General features: G+C 39.6%; 1 protein-coding gene across 3 annotated transcripts in view; it reads right to left on the bottom strand.

The window, feature by feature from the left end:
- ANKRD50 (ankyrin repeat domain containing 50) overlaps positions 1-15710 on the bottom strand; it is a 41186-nt gene extending 25476 nt beyond the window's left edge. The window contains exons 1-2 of one of the 3 annotated variants that reach the window (XM_067735122.1): positions 15573-15710; positions 13112-14065 (exon numbers count right to left, since the gene is read on the bottom strand). In XM_067735122.1, the coding sequence (XP_067591223.1) occupies positions 13112-13623 (512 nt within the window). In that variant the 5' untranslated portion in view covers positions 13624-14065; positions 15573-15710. Of the gene's footprint in view, positions 1-13111; positions 14066-15522 lie in introns of all 3 variants that reach the window. The other 2 variants (XM_067735123.1, XM_067735124.1) reach the window with 2 other exon arrangements.
- Positions 15711-16404: the final 694 nt, after the last annotated feature.

Raw genomic sequence — 16404 nt, 5'->3', positions numbered from 1 at the left:
ACCATGCCCCACTTGCCTAGATGATATTTTACACTTCGTTCTTCTCAAACCTCCATGATTTCCTTACTCCCCACATTCACTTGCAACTATCGACCTGGTTTCCTAGATAATAAAAAATTATTTAAATACGTATAAGTAACATTTAATATAAAAATGTGTGCATGCACACACACACACACACACACCCTTCTAGGCATATATAATTAGAAGAGAACTTCCACAAACTCACTGGAACATCTACTCTCCCAACCCACCTGCACTTTGATCTACATACACTGCCTTCCCTCCTCTAACCATGGATGAACCATCTGTGCTCCTATCCCACCCACTCTAATAACAGATCCTTCCTTATCTTACCTTCTCAATGATTTATTTCCAGCACTTTACCCTTTCTTTCTCGAATCATCAATCTCATCTCTTCTTTATCACCCTCAAACACATATCCTTCTCCAGCTATTATTCAACTTTGCTGCTCCCCTTCCTTACAGCAAAATGCCTCAAAAATTCTGCCGATATTTACTGCCTATTTACTCCTCTCACTTATTCATGATCTTATTATAATCAAGGTTTATTTTCCACTCCACCTATACCCCAAGAACTCCATGTTACTAAAATCAATCCTCAACTCAGCAAATACCTGACTTAGCTTATCACTTCCTCCTTCTGAAGACACTGTCTTCACTTTGTCACCCGGCTTTCTGCTCCTTTCATACTAGCTACTTTTTCTTCATATATTCTCAACCTTTGAAGTTGGAAGTACACTAAGGTTCAGATCTTGGATCTTCTCTCTTCTCTATTTACATTCATTCCTTACATAAGCTACTTAATGCTCTTAAATACCATCTATATTCCATTGAAACCAAACTGATATATAGAGACAGCACCTCTCTTTTGAATCTAGCCTCGTAAATCTAACTGCTTACCTAACTTCAGACGTCTAATGCTGAACATATGCAGAACGAAACTTCTGACCTCAAACTCCACCTTGCTCCTGTCAGTCTTCTTCTTTTCAGTAAAAGACAACTCCATCCTTACAACTTCTCAAGCCAAGTATCTTAGAACCATCCTTTACTCCTCTGTTTTTCTCATATTCCACCTTCCAGTGTGCTATCAGGTCAATCTTAAAAATAATCAGAATACAACACTTCTCACCACCTTTACTTCACCTTAGTCCAAGTACACTGTCTCTCACCTTGACTGCTGCACTGGCCACTTACTGGTTTCCTTGCTTCCACATTTACCACCCCAGTTCTCAACACAGTAGCTAGTGTGATCCTTTAAAATCATGTCATATGATGTTTCATTCACTACTCTGTTTAAAAGACTTAATGGCTTCCAATCTCCTCAAAGGAAAAATGAATGTCCTTACAATGGCCTCCAAGTCCATACATTATGTGACTCCTAACTACATCTCGACTTGTCTCATATACTCAACTACTTGCTCACTCTGTTCCAGCCACACAGGCTCCCCCTTGTTTCTCTTGGATAATATTAAGCCAACTCCCACCTCAAGACTTTGCACTTGATATATCCTCAGTCTGGATACCTCCTTCAGGATGCCCTAACCTCCCCTACATAAATAGCAACACTCCTCCCCCAACCTACTCAGCGCACCACTCCTACCATCCTAACTCTGCTTTGATTTTCCACGTAGCACTTATTGCGTAGTGATATGCTACGTATTATATACTATCTTCTTAACTTTTCATTTTTCTACTAACCACCCACCCCAACCCTCAAAATTTAAGCTCCATAAACACAGAGGATATTTGCCACTTCTTTTTTACTAATACATCTCAGTATTAAGAATGGCATCTGGCGCATTCCTGGTATCTAATACATATATGATAAATCAATGAATGAACGAATAAACCAAAGTAAAATAGAGAACTCGGAAATACATGCGTGTGTGTGTGTGTGTGTGTGTGTGTGTGTGTGTGTGTGTCTCACCGCAGTGGTATTACAAATCAATAGTGAAAGATGAGCCATTCAACAAATGCTGCTAGAATAATCAAGTAGAAAACAAGTTTTTAAATATTAAGACCCAAAAAGGCCAAAGTGTAAAGGAAATCATAAAAAGAAAAGATTGAGGGACTTCCCTGGTGGCGAAGTGGTTAAGAATCCACCTGCCAATGCAGGGGACAAGGGTTCAATCCCTGGTCCAGGAAGATCCCACACGCCATGGAGCAACCAAGCCCGTGCGCCACAACTACTGAGCCTGCGCTCTAGAGCCCACGGGCCACAACTACTGAGCCACGTGCCACAACTACTGAAGCCAGCGCGCCTAGAGCCCGTGCTCTGCAACAAGAGAAGCCACCACAATGAGAAGCCCATGCACCACAACGAAGAGTAGCCCTCTCTCGCTGCAACTAGAGAAAGCCCGCAGGCAGCAATGAAGACCCAACGCAGCCAAAATAAATAAAATAAATAAATTTATAAATGAATAAATAAAATTATTAAAGTTACGAGAACTAAAACAATTTTAAAGAAGAAAAGACTGATATATTTGACTCTATTCTTTTTTGTACCTTTCAAAACAAAAATTTCACAAGCAAAATGACAAGCCACAGGATCAAGGAAATAAGGTACCATTTCACATTCACTTTCCAGAACATAAAGAACTCTGACATTATGGCAAGTATTGGTGACCTAGTAGAGTAATGGAAACTCAAATTACACAGTACTACAAGAGGATACACTGATGTAATTTTAAAGGGTAGTTGGTACTATCTCCTCAGAGTTGAAGATGGATATACACACCTTATGATCCAAAATTTCACTTCTAAGTATTCAACCTCGAATCACCCTTCGCTATTTTATTCCTAGTATATGCACATCAGAATACCCAAGAATGTTCGTAACTGTTTTGTAAAGTTGAAAAAGTTGAATACATCTTAAATGAGTATCAACGTGACAACAAATGAATTATAGTATAAAGGATGACATTATATACCATATGGTAAAGTGAATCATGTAGATCCACATATAAAAACTTGGCTAAACATAAAAAAAAAGTGTTACACAGAAAATGTTGCAGAATAGTGCCAGCAACACAGTACTATTTATACAGAACAATGGTTTCCACATTGTAGTCTGGGGATCCCTTGGAGTCCCCTATTCAGTGTCATAATAAAACTAAGATGTCATTTGCCTTTTTCACTCTTGTTCTCTCTCAAGGATAAAGTGGAGTTTTCTAGAGACTGCATGCAGAAACAGAACCACGATAATCCAGCTGTCTTTTATTAAGCCTAATATTAAAAAGATTTGCAAAACAATGTAAAACAACGCCACTCTTTAAGTGGTTTTTTTTTTTTTTTGGTCTTGGACAGTATATTCTTTCATTAAAATGTTATTTATGTTAAATAAAAATGTTATTTAGATAAATAAAGATTTATTATTAAATATATTAATACATATTTAAATATCAGTTTAAATTTTAAATAAGCAAATATTTATAAATACAACCCACATAAACAAATTCTTTGGTGTGTGCAATAATCTTCAAGAGTATAAAGGGGACCTAGAATAAAAAAGTTTGAGAATTGCTGATGTGGAATCAAAAATGTACAGAACTAGAGCATGTAACAAGTATGTGTATATACATATATATCTCCCTATGTATATAAACTGGTCAAACTACATAGGCATAAAAAGTGAACTCACAGGAGGGGTCACCTACGGGGTATGAGTAGATCAGACTTAACGGGATACCTAGGTGGCTTCAAATGTGGATTATTTTTTCTTTAAAACAGAAACAGGAAACCCAGATTTAGAGCAAATATGGCAAAATGAGGAAGTACATGCATCTTTGTTTTTCAATTTTATTAACTTTGCTGTATAACTGAACCTTTGGCGGTAGGAGCAATCTATCATTTCCTCTGTAAATTTATTTTCTACAATTTCTTCCCCTTTAGTACCATTATTTTTTCCCTTTAAATTCCTGTGAAGGTCTCTGTTTGCAAGTTGCTTCTCTCCCTAAAGTAGCAATTTAACAAACATATTAGCTGAGATTTAAACTACAAAAGTTTTTTTCTCCTTTCTAAGTGAATATGAAATTTAAATGACAATGGCTGAAAGAATGGTAAGAATTCTACAGATGAAACTATGGATTTATGACCTCATATGACTCACGTCACATAACATAAATCTGATGCTATTAAAAAGATTTTCCATTGATAAAAATTAATTTCAATATGAATTGTTGACACTAATGAAATCATCAAAAATACTGGTTTTAGATACTTTTCATCTATAACTATATAATCTATATGTATAGTATTATTCCACAGGAAAATAGAATATTTCAAAGCTGAATGTGGTTGAGCAATACAAATTATCAATGTGACAAAATTATAACGTTTTAACGTAAAATACAGTTACTCATTAATTCAGGAAATACTGAGTCTCTGCTATATTCTAAGCCCTGGAGATATAAAGACACAAGACAGACAAGTACTCTGCTCATTCCAGAAGGTAGACAGAAAGTCAAAGTGAACAAATGCACAAAATAATTTCCAATCATGATAGACACTAAAAATTAAGAAATAAAGAAAACAAAGTGGGATGTTGTGATTTAAGAAAATGACCGGGTGGGGAGACTTGTAAAGATTCAGTGGGGAAGGGAAGACCTCAGAGGAGGTAACATTAAAGCTGGTGCACTAAGTGATACCAGAGCAAGTAGCCATACAAAAATCTGCTGGCCAGAAGGTGACCTATTTCAGAACAATAATAAGAACAATGTGGATGAAGAACCAATGAACAAGGCTGAAAACAGTACAGGCTGAAGTCAAAGGCTAGGTAAGGACTAGACCATGTAAAGCTTAGATTTTATTCTGAAGGTAGTGAGAAGCTAACTGCAGGTTTTAAGCAGACAGTTAACAAGATCTGATTATCCTTAACTGCTTTGTGAAGATAAGAGGGACAACAATAGCAAGAAGAAGACCAGTTAGGACACCACTGAAAGGGATAATGGGAATGGCAGCAATGGAGATGAAGAAAAGTTGAGGTATTTGTTTTATCTTGGAAACAGAACAAAAGTACCTGACGGATTGAGTGTAGGGGGTGAGTGAAATTGAAGAATCAATGAGGACTCCTAGATTTTTGATGAAAATTAACGATTTCCTATTTGAAATGTTATTTCCTTAATTTTTGTATTGTTAGCTATTTCCACAACAGTGATGTACCACAACCACCCCAAAACGCAGTGGCTTGAAATAACAATCATTTATACTTCTGTGTCTATGAGTTCGTTGTACTCCAGGCGTGGAGTCAAGCTTCCAGTTGGGTCTGGTTTACTCCACATCTCCCTCATCTTCTTTGGACCAACAAGCTCGCCAGAATATGTTCTTCTGAAGGTAATGAGACACAAAAAGGACAAGCCCAATCACTCACGCACATGTTAAGCCTCTGTTTGGGTCACGTCTACTAACATCCCACTGGCCAAAGCAAATCTCATGGCTGAGCCGAAATCAAAAGGCAGAGAAGTACGCTTCTCCTCTAGCAGAAGGACTGCAATGTCACATGGCAAAGACCAAGGATACATGGAGAGAAGAAGAACAAAAGCAGATAATTCAATCCACACCAGTGTCTATATATTCAAATCATGAGTCACAACTGTAAAAGGTCACCAGTTTTTGGAATGTTCCAAATCATTGCTCAAGATAACCACAAGTAAGATGTAATTAGTTCTCTTAATTAATACCTATTTTTATTAAGTAATTACATGAACATTTTCAAATTCTACTTTATTACCAAAGACTATATTTAGCTACATTACATGTGTTATAGAAAAAAAATGACATTAGGCATATTTCTGAGATTAAGATAACATGAAAGAAAGAAACTGGTTTGAAATTTATTTTATTTATTTATTTTTTTGCGATACGCGGGCCTCTCACTGTCGTGGCCGCTCCCGTTGCAGAGCACAGGCTCCAGACGCGCAGGCTCAGCGGCCATGGCTCACGGGCCCAGTCGCTCCGCGGCATGTGGGATCCTCCCGGACCAGGGCACGAACCCGGTTCCCCTGCATCGGCAGGCGGACTCTCAACCACTGCGCCACCAGGGAAGCCCTGGTTTGAAATTTAAAACAATTGTATAGTATGGTCAAAGACATCACTAGAACAACTAGACAGTAAAGACAGGCCACCAATCAGAATACACTTCAAAGATTATTTTTAAGGGGAGAAAAATAAGTATTTACTTATTTTACTTTATAAAATCAAACCATTTCATTGTATAGAAGCCATTATACTTTATAGATATTTCCTAAAAAGCAAAACTGCTAAAAGCAAAGTTGCTAAAAACAAAGTTAAGGGCTAAAAAACAAACTAAAAAAAAATCTGCAAAATATATAACAAACAAAAGGTCCATATCCTTACTATGTATATCAAGTTCTTACTAAACACTAAGAAAAATAAGACTATTCTTATCCATATCTCTTGTCGACTTTAACATTGTCTCATATGCTTAAAAATATTTCTTGAAAGAATAAATGAGCTTAATGTGTTCTGGTGAAGTTTGGAAACATGATACATACTTTAGATGGAAGAGAACCAAATTATGAAGAGCTTTTAAAGCCAAGCAGAGAAATTTAAATTTGTTGTAGAGGTTATCACAGGCTCAGAGGAATGACCTAAAGAAAGCACTGTTTTACTACAGTTAATTGGCCAACTGTTACCAAAATGAATTACGTATAGAGAGGCTAAGGTTACGTAAAGCACCCAGGACGTGATGAACAAAAATTCTAGATTAGGGGAAAAGAATTCAAGAACCATTCCAAGAAAAAGATTAAATACCGTAGAATAGAGAAATATAATAGAAAATAATCAAAGAAAACTCTAGAATCTAGCCTGGGCAGTGCTTCTCAAACTTCAATGTGCACAGAATTCACTTAGGAATCTTGTTAAAAGGCAGATTCAGTTCAGTGGATTCAAGATTCTGCATTTATAATAACCTCCCAGGTGGTGCCACTATTGTTGATCTTAAGATCATACTTTTAAGTAGAAAGGGTCTAGGAAATAAGAGTAATTATGGAACAACGTAGATAAGAGAGTCAGTTTTCCCAGAACCCAAGACAACGATCAAGCCTCATATTACATGCTTTCTTATCAGCCTGTGTCCCTCCTTCTTAGCACTTACTAAAGCTCCATTTTTACATTTATTTTTGTGATTATTTGTTCAATGTATTTCCCCCCACTGAGCTCAGTGTCCTGTTTGGCTCACCACTTTAGTCCTGTTATCTGGACATTAGCACACATCTGGCGCATAGCAGGTGCTGATTATTTGTTTAAGAAATGAATGCGGCTTCCCTGGTGGCGCAGTGGTTAAGAATCTGCCTGCCAATGCAGGGGACACGGGTTCGAGCCCTGGTCCAGGAGGATCCCACATGCCGCGGGGCAACTAAGCCCGTGTGCTACAACTACTGAGCCTGTGCTCTAGAGCCTGCGAGGCACAACTACTGAGCCCGCGTGCCACAACTCCTGAAGCCCACATGCCTAGAGCCCGTGCTCCGTAATAAGAGAAGCCACAGCAACGAGAAGCCCACGCACCGCAACGAAGAGTAGCCCCCGCTCACTGCAACTACAGAAAGCCGCTCACAGCAACAAGGAACCAAAGTAGCCGAAAATAAATAAATAAAATAATAAATAAATTTATATATAAAAAAAGAAATGAATGAATGAGTCAACGAAGAGAAATGCTAAAAGAGACGCTGGATTGAACAGAGGAAGGTGACAGACACTCCAGTGAAAAGATACATGTTGATCAGAATGAAGACAAAGGCTGTTGATGTAGATCTGATTGCTATCACATTAGACATGAGCATTGGTAGCCATGTAAGTAAATAAAATTACTGAAGGAGCGTATATACAAAGAGAGAAGATCTAAGGAAGCTTTGTTGGACAAATGGCCAGAGACAACCTACAGGAAGGGCCACCAAAGAATACAGTCAGACAGGAGATTCTGAATGCAAGAAAGCACAAATAATGAAGAAAGTCCTAACATATATCATCTAAGGCTAAAGATCGACTGAGTAGTGGATTCAGAAGCTATTATGCTTAAACATCTTTCTGTGAACATGTAGACGTAGAAGTCAGATTTTAGTACGCTAAGATAAAATGAGGTGATAGGGAAGAAGTAGTAGTACTTGCATGTACAAATTCAAGATAATATAATAGCAAATTTGGGGGGAGATAAAAATTATAGTGTTTCTCTACTCAGAGAAATAGAAAACATGTTCACGTTTGCAAATGCCCACAGGAGCCAGGCTGGCATATATAAACAAACGAAGTAGTCTTGGGATAGAATAATAGAGAGTGGAGGAGACGGAATCAAATTAGAATGTGTAGGCCCCACATAAAGACAGCAGCTGACACAGTGCCACCAGATTATTGCTTCAAAAAAAATGAAAAGCTAATACCGTCAAAATTTCCAATTTTTTTTCAAGAAAACCCCCAAATCTGGATAGGTGTGTGAAATTTCCTGAAGTGGATAAAAAATATATTCAACCTATAGGGCACTACTTTACTCTTTCTGATCCAAAATAAAGTCTGAGTTATCAAGAAGTAAATAAAAAAATGGCCAAGCAGAATTAAGAACGTGGCTGATGTTAAACAGTATAAATACGGAGCAATATGTTATGCCACTACAGAACTGATTAAATGCTGAGGACTAGTTCAGCAAATGATAAAGGTACCAGGAACCAAAGGAAGCAGCACTTAGACATGAAGTATAAAAGAGAGAGAAAGGCTAGGGTAAAAGGAAAAGATTTTAGGAAGGGAAAGTGCAAGGGTTTGAATGCATGGAAGTCCATATCAAAGTCAAAATAACATAAGAGTTAGAAGCAACAGACAACTCAGTGGAAACTGACACTATTACACTAAAAGAAATGTAGAATTTTGATTATGAAAATTATATTTTCATTTATTTTATTCAAAATGTGAACTGTAAAGACACCTTTACAAGACCTTTTAATCCAACAATGTTTAAGAATAGATAATGATGGTTATCTTAAATAGTCTTAGATATTCAAGACAGATAATGGAAAGGAAATATTTTGCCTTGAAAATACCCCACAACTGAGGGTAAGAAGGAAGCACACGTTCCAGTCCCATTCTGTTCTTTGCCCCTTTGTTGAGTTTGCCAAAAATACTTGGAGTATACTCTTAATACTACAGTTAAGACAGAAGACAGACATCTGGCCACGTAAAACTATCTGGACCAATCCACATTCATACATGCTAAAGAGCAGACAGCAGGTTAATAAATTAATAATCACTGTACCAGTCTGGTCTGCATTTAAAACTGACCTAAATGATATAACATTTCAATTTCCTTTCTTATGCAAGCACTTCAGCTGTCCTTCAATCAGGTTCAAGCACATTCTAGATAGGTAAGTAGTATTATTCACTCCTTCAAATGATAATCATTTAGCACTTACGATATGCAAAGTGCTGTTCAAAGCGCTATGGTAAGCATAAAATATTAATCAGTCATGAATAATGTCACGAAGAAACATATGCCTAATAGAGGAGATTACAGAACATGTATGCATAAATAATTACAAAAGAAGTTAAAAATCTAAAGAGATACCAGTGAAGAACTATAAAATGTTCAAGAGGGAGATAAAAAGATTAGAAAGAAAATTTCACCATTCAAGGATTCTTTTTTTGTTTTTGTTTTTTTTTTTTTGGTACGCGGGCCTCTCACTGTTGTGGCCTCTCCCTTGCGGAGCACAGGCTCCGGACGCGCAGGCTCAGCAGCCATGGCTCACGCGCCCAGCCGCTCTGCGGCATGTGGGATCTTCCCGAACCGACCGGGGAACGAACCGGTGTCCCCTGCATCAGCAGGCGGACTCTCAACCACTGCGCCACCAGGGAAGCCCAAGGATTCTTATTCAACATAAAAACAAAGGTCACAGTCCAGTCTTCCAACTCCCAATCCTTTTCTAACAAGCCATTGTTGTCTTTCACCACTTCTCAGATGACTTTTCTACTAAATGCTCAAAGTTTAGAGTCATTCATCCTTAATTCTTCATCATGATTTTATTCCATTTACACTTAATTTGTGGTACCACTGAAGATGTTTAATTAATTCCTATCAACATTACACAGAACAAAATCTTTTTACTCGACTCAGAAAAATTGACGTCACACACAGAATTGACTCTCACCTGGCCTTGCAGATTGTGAACCAGAAATAAAAGAGAATGATATCCACTAGGAACAAAGCTTTGTACTTCCATTCCACATCCGTCTAACTCTCCAAAAAAGACCCTTGGGGGTTCAAGGACCATGATAGTAAAGTTCAGAAAGAAGTTTCTGGTTGAAAAAATAACCATCTTCAGTTGTGCTTCTAAACCAATCACAGGATCTAAAACCACTAGCCCCTCCCTCATTCCATAACTTAGGTGCCTTGATCCTTCTGTCAAAAACAACTGGAATTTATTTTACAGTTAGAGGACTACTAGGAAACTCTACCTCTGACATTAACTCTAGAAAAGACAATTCAACACAAAAGGCAAAGTTTTGCAATAAAAGCCTGAAGTGGGAGGCAGAATGAAAGAAATCAGCATTTGGTTCTCAAAACAAGTAAAAATGTAATTGTCATCAACTTAGTTCCACCAACAGAAACAGATAAAATATATATATTCTAAAGGTAGTAACAATAGCTTTTCACTTTAACCAGCGAAGAAAAATGGAAAAGAACAAAAATAAGAAATTAATGTGTCTTCATTCATCATTCTCTTCAACAGATGATCTAATTCCATTTGTGTTAAAATGTTCACGTGCTGCATCTACAGCAAGTATCTATATATTGATACCCGAAGTATCAATATTATTTCTTTTTATAGAAAAGATAAATATTAGCGTAAGAACTTAAAGCTCCATGAAGACAGGGTATTTTGTCTGTTCGGTTCACTGATTTATCCACATCTGAATTCCACGTAACACACAGACAGTTCTCAATAAGTATCTCCAGCTGAACTGTGCTTAAAACACAAAAGGCTCTCAATAAACATTTGCTGTAAGAATGAATGGATGTCAGAAGAAATTTGACAACTAAATCTCAGAATCAACAGACTATACTCTACCATGTCAGAAGAAAAAGAAGTAGCAATATTTACATGAAGTTTAAGATTAACATAAAGTTCCTTTCAGTCTTTAATTATCGTGACGAAAATGTGATTTCAAAAAACTGGTAATTAACAAGTTACCACTTAGCTACGTGACTTCATGTAAGAAGTTAGCTTGCCGCACTACATACTGTATCTAGTATCATTAAGGGGAAAAAAAATAGGGATAAAAAATTAGGAAGTAAAACTGAAGAAAAGCAGATAAAAAGCATTAATTACTGAATCACTCTGAAATTTCCCCAACTTTGTGGACCTGTGAAGAACTAAGATTTACCTTTATCAATTTTCTATTTCTACTAAATTGTTTCACACATGAATATATGAAGCCATCAATATTATCAAGTGTTAGATGTTAAGAAAGTAACAATACACAAACTGGTTTGGGAGGTTGTTTTTGTCAAAAATGAAAAAAAAAATACTTTTCTTTGTTTATATTTCATCTCCCATCATGTTATAATTACCTCCAGCTCTGTCTCCCTCAAAATATTGCAACTTTTTGAAAATAATTACCTTTTGCTCCATTGTCTACTTGTTGAATTACATCTAACCCTGCCTAAATAAAATTCCTATCAAAAATACATTCCTATCAAAACTCTCTAAAGGACTTATCTAACAAGTCAATCAGTCACTAATAAAACCCACAATGAAATCTTAACTATTTGTCCAAAAGCAGAGGCCTAGATCATCTAATGCCATACACTATGTAAAAATATTTCTTTTCAACTTTTAATTGTGATCTCATGTCTGCATTCGACTATGGTTATCTTACTGCTTCGCAGTCTTGAAGGAAATGTAGCTCTGTGAATTATCAGAAACAGCTTCTCCAATATCAAAGTTACCTAATTTATTTAATGATTCATTACTTTAATGAAAAAGAAAGTGACCCAAGTTTTTGAAAGATCCAGTGGAAGATTAGTAAGAGCACCAAAATGGTCCAAGTGGAAAGACTAGGTTTTCCCTAACCAAGTACAGACTGGGAATATAAAGTGATTAGCTCCTTCTGTCAATCAGAAAATCAAAATTAATAAAAATCAATTTACACACAGCTCTATTTACTTGTTATTCCCCTTCAATGAGTAACTAAAATTACAGAAAAAAAATTACAGAAAATCCATCTGAGTAGAAGGATCTTTTTCAAGAAAATCTGATACTATAGAGAAAGATTTGCTTAGAATCAGTATATATCAAAAATATAGTTATCAGACTTGATTTTAAATATTTAAAGGTATTAGAAATTTACATAGCTAATTCCAATAAGACAAATTGCATAATTACATAATTTAGTTAGACTAAGTTCAACTTAGACTATAAGCTCTTTGAAACATTTTCTAAGGTGTCAATAAATGCAGTTTATGAAATTACTTATAAGAAATGAAAACTCAGCTCTTCAACTAGTGATAGTATCTCCAGAAAAAGCAGTAAGTCAAGAGGAAAAGAGCTGTTTATGTACAGAGACTTAAGTCTCTTAAAAGTTAAGTTTAATATTAAAGACTGCATTATTGATTCCATACACAGTGATTCCATATTGAACACTGTCCATCAAACCTGGCATCTCATACTTGTGATACAGGTATTGCCTAACCTATTTCCTCATTAATTTAAGAATGATATAACAATTCTAACGCTGATTTTGATGGCTCACAGCAAAAGATAACAGATTTGCCCTGAGTTTTACTGGACAGCACTTACACATTAAAAAGTCTGCAAGAATACCACACCTCTCAAATTAAGTTTCTTCAGTGCTTCACATTCTGTTATTAAACAAGTAAAAGATATACTTTTAATCCATAACCTTACAATACAAAGCTTACATTTTATTTCCTTCAACAAAGTAAACAGGTGTATTCATAACCACAGATTATCCCCAAATATACAGCGGTAGTAAAAGCACTGGCAAAGTTAAGAAACAAACACAAAAAAACTAAAAAAAACTTTAATTTTTGCACAGAAACCAGAACACCATGACATACTTATTGTTACCTTTTAAATGCTTCAGCTGGGTTTCTCTCACATTCCCCGGGCTGTAGGAGGCTTTGAACTGCTGGATCCCTTAGCTTGTCCTCATATCCTTGGAGAAGTCCACTGCGGCAGATCTGGGCAACCAGACCTCTAATAAACCCTCCAACACACAAAGTATCAGAGTCCTGGGCTTTGCAGAAATGAAAGGCCAAAGCCTGGCGATGTAAACCTCTCTGCAAGCTTGTAGGTGAACTTGGCCACAAGAGCTCAGTGCATAAGGCTGTCTTGCCACTGCCAGGCCCTCCTACCAATAACACACCCCAGGCAGCTCCTTTTCCAGAGACAACACTAGCATTATTCCCAGAATTCACTACAAGGGGTGGTGTGTTGACAGCACTGTTGCAGCAGTTAGTTTTCTCCTGGAGGCAATGCTGAAGCTTGTGGAAAACCCACTCCCTACAGTAAAACTGCTTCCCCTGCAGTAAACTCGTTTGAGCCATTTTGCAGACTTTCTCTTCCCAAGGATTAGTCATAATAGGTTTCTTAGCGTCAACATTTGCTAGAATCTGGGTACATCAACACAGGTCTTTACATCCATTAGGACGTAACTTGCATATTAAGTTGACTTTGAATGACAAGAGTAACCAGTTACAGTAAAATTCAACAGCCACATAGTCCATCTGCCAACAGAATGTGCATGACTTAATCTGGCTCTTTATTCCTGATCATCAGCAGAGAATATATTAGTTTATATGAATTGTTGAACTGATGGAAAACTGCCTGGTTCCAAACCTTGGCCAACACTTTTCCTATATCTTGATGGGTCACAAAACTCCATGGTTACATCTGGAGTTTATGTGATTGTGGATGTTTCAAGTATGCAGATGAGACAATACATCTGGAAAACTGAAGAGAAAGCCCAATCTTTCAATTTGTACAAAATGCTTTTCCAGATCGCAAGCGTTAAGTCTGTATCTGAAAATTAGATGCAGAAAAGGTGTCCATTATAGTAAATGCTACCAAAGAGATTACATTTATACAGTAGATTGTTAGTGCTCTACTCCTTGTTGAAGTATAGTCACTCAAAGTACTAGACCCTGCCAGTTTTAAGTATATGGGCAACTGCCAGGGAGGGAACTGTTTCAGATTACTGTCTCTTATGTGGCAAAAATGGCAAACCACTGTTAACACCTCCTTAATTCAAAGTATTCATAAAATGCATTTTTCAAGATAGATTCTTAATGAACCTGTTCACACGCTTCTCGGTTTAAGATGTCCAGGTAATCAATAATTCCCACCAGTAACTAAAATAAAACAAAAATATCTCAGTGCGAAATATCACATGCTAAAAGCTTACTTATCAAAGAATACAATTTACCAGTTACAGTAATCTCAAAAATCCATTCACTTCATCTTTGGCAGTTTCAAAAAGTTGGACAACTACCCCAAAATCATAACTACATTTTCCTTTCTGTATTTTTCTGCCTCTATAGTTAGGCTTCCCAAACAGCTACACTTTAATCAAGTTACCCTGGATTTTTAAAACCTCACTGTAGAAAGGAGAGAAAAAAAAAAAGACTTTAGGCACATGCAGTAACATCCTTAACTCTAGCCAAAAAGGTCTTTCCAACCAGCTTGGTAGAACAGCGCCAGTTCAGGAAGCTCCATTAACTTGCACAGCCCAGCCAGTCAAGGACTCTGTTTACGCGACTAGCCACACTTCTTTGTTGATAGTTTGCAAAAAACCTAGGGGATGATTATCAGGGTTGTGGCTAGATGGGAATGGATTGGAAAGAAAAAAAGGCGGGTGAGCTTACATGAAAGATAAATCCAAACACACGTACTATGGGAATCCTTCCTTCCTCTGAGCCGAAGGGGGGAACGTTTCGGAGGGGGGTTAGGAATGAAATCTACTACTGTGGCCGGAGAAAAGGCTGCATGCCCTCCAGGCAGGAAAGGGATAAGGAGCAGAAGGCTTCAGGACTGGTGGGTGTTCGCCTACAGTTCCGGCCTCTAGTTTCAGCTGATAGACAAAAGGAACTCCGGGATTCCCAGCGACAGGAACCACCTTTGGTTTCAACAGCCCCAAGGAGCCACAGGGGGGCCACCTTGGAGAGGCCACGGACGGAGGTGCTGCCTGCACACCGAGGTCTTCCTTCCAGAAGGCTGGGAACGCCTCGACACCCCGCCCCGCCCCGAGATCGGGGTGTGTCTTTTGAAGGGGGAGGGGGTGCCCGACGTCCTTGCCAATCCTTGAGGAGGGGTCGCCTCCGGTCGGCGTCCAGCTCCGCGCCCCTACCCCGGGCGCCGCTCCCGCCCCCGCCCGGCCCGCGACGGAACGACGGGAGAAGTCGGGTCTGGGGCCGGAGGCTGGACAGGGTGGCTGGGTGGGTCAGGTCGTAGCCCCAGGCACATGCCCCCAAGAATCCGACCTGAGCGTGGGGCCTCGCTTCCACCGCCGCCGCCGCCGCCCCTCGGTTACCTCGGTCCCGGCCGCCGCCACCGCCGCCGCCGCCGCCGAGGACTCTCAGCTTCAGACACTTGCTTCGCTGAGAAGCCGCCGCCGCCGCCAGCGCTCCCCAGACTCCAACTGCAGCCGCTTCCTCCACCCGGCCCGGAGCACGCTCCGGGTTCCTGATCCTCCTCTTGGCCCCCGGCAACTGCCAGTTCCAGCTGCCCCAGCAGCCTTGGCTGTGCTCCTCCCAGCCCCCAATGGCCAGCCGCCGCCGCCGTCGTCGTCAGGGCAGTGACTGTCTCAGGCAGCCCCGGACCGGCCGGCTCCGCCCCGCCCAGCAGCCCCGCCCCTTCGGCACAAGCCCCGCCCCTCCCGGCCGCCAGGCCTTTCTTCGGCCGCCGGCTCCGCCCCCTTGCCTCGCCCCTCCCCCACCGCGCCGTCCAGTCGCCAACCGTGCCTGGGCGTGTGCAGCCGCCTGGGACCCGCTGCCTGCGCCGCGGGGAGACCTTTCTGGGGGCGGCCTCGGGGCTCCGCCTTTCTCGGGGACGGGGCGGAGAAGGGGGCGGGGGCTGCGTTCTCGCGTCCCCGAGCTCACGCGAGTCGCTGCCCCCCCCTTCACCAGTCGGCCCTGAGCCTTCCTTTGTCTTCCAGGCTGAGGGACTCCGCTGGCTTTGGGGGCCGTGTCCGATGCTAGGAGGGGCAGTTGAGCTGGGAGAGTTGCCCCTTGCCACTCCCTTAACCCTCTTGTCCCCAAAAGCCACTCCAGGCCCGTTGTATTCCTGTCATCCGGGTCCCCTTTCAATCTATTAAATTCCAGTTTGTACAAAATGATGCTTTAACTTTCTCAGTCTGGGGCTAA

The sequence above is a fragment of the Pseudorca crassidens genome, chromosome 4 (assembly GCF_039906515.1).
Source record: "Pseudorca crassidens isolate mPseCra1 chromosome 4, mPseCra1.hap1, whole genome shotgun sequence".
Lineage (NCBI taxonomy): Eukaryota > Metazoa > Chordata > Mammalia > Artiodactyla > Delphinidae > Pseudorca > Pseudorca crassidens.
The sequence above is the reverse complement of the archived record's forward strand: the minus strand, read 5'-3'. Positions and strand labels throughout refer to the sequence as shown.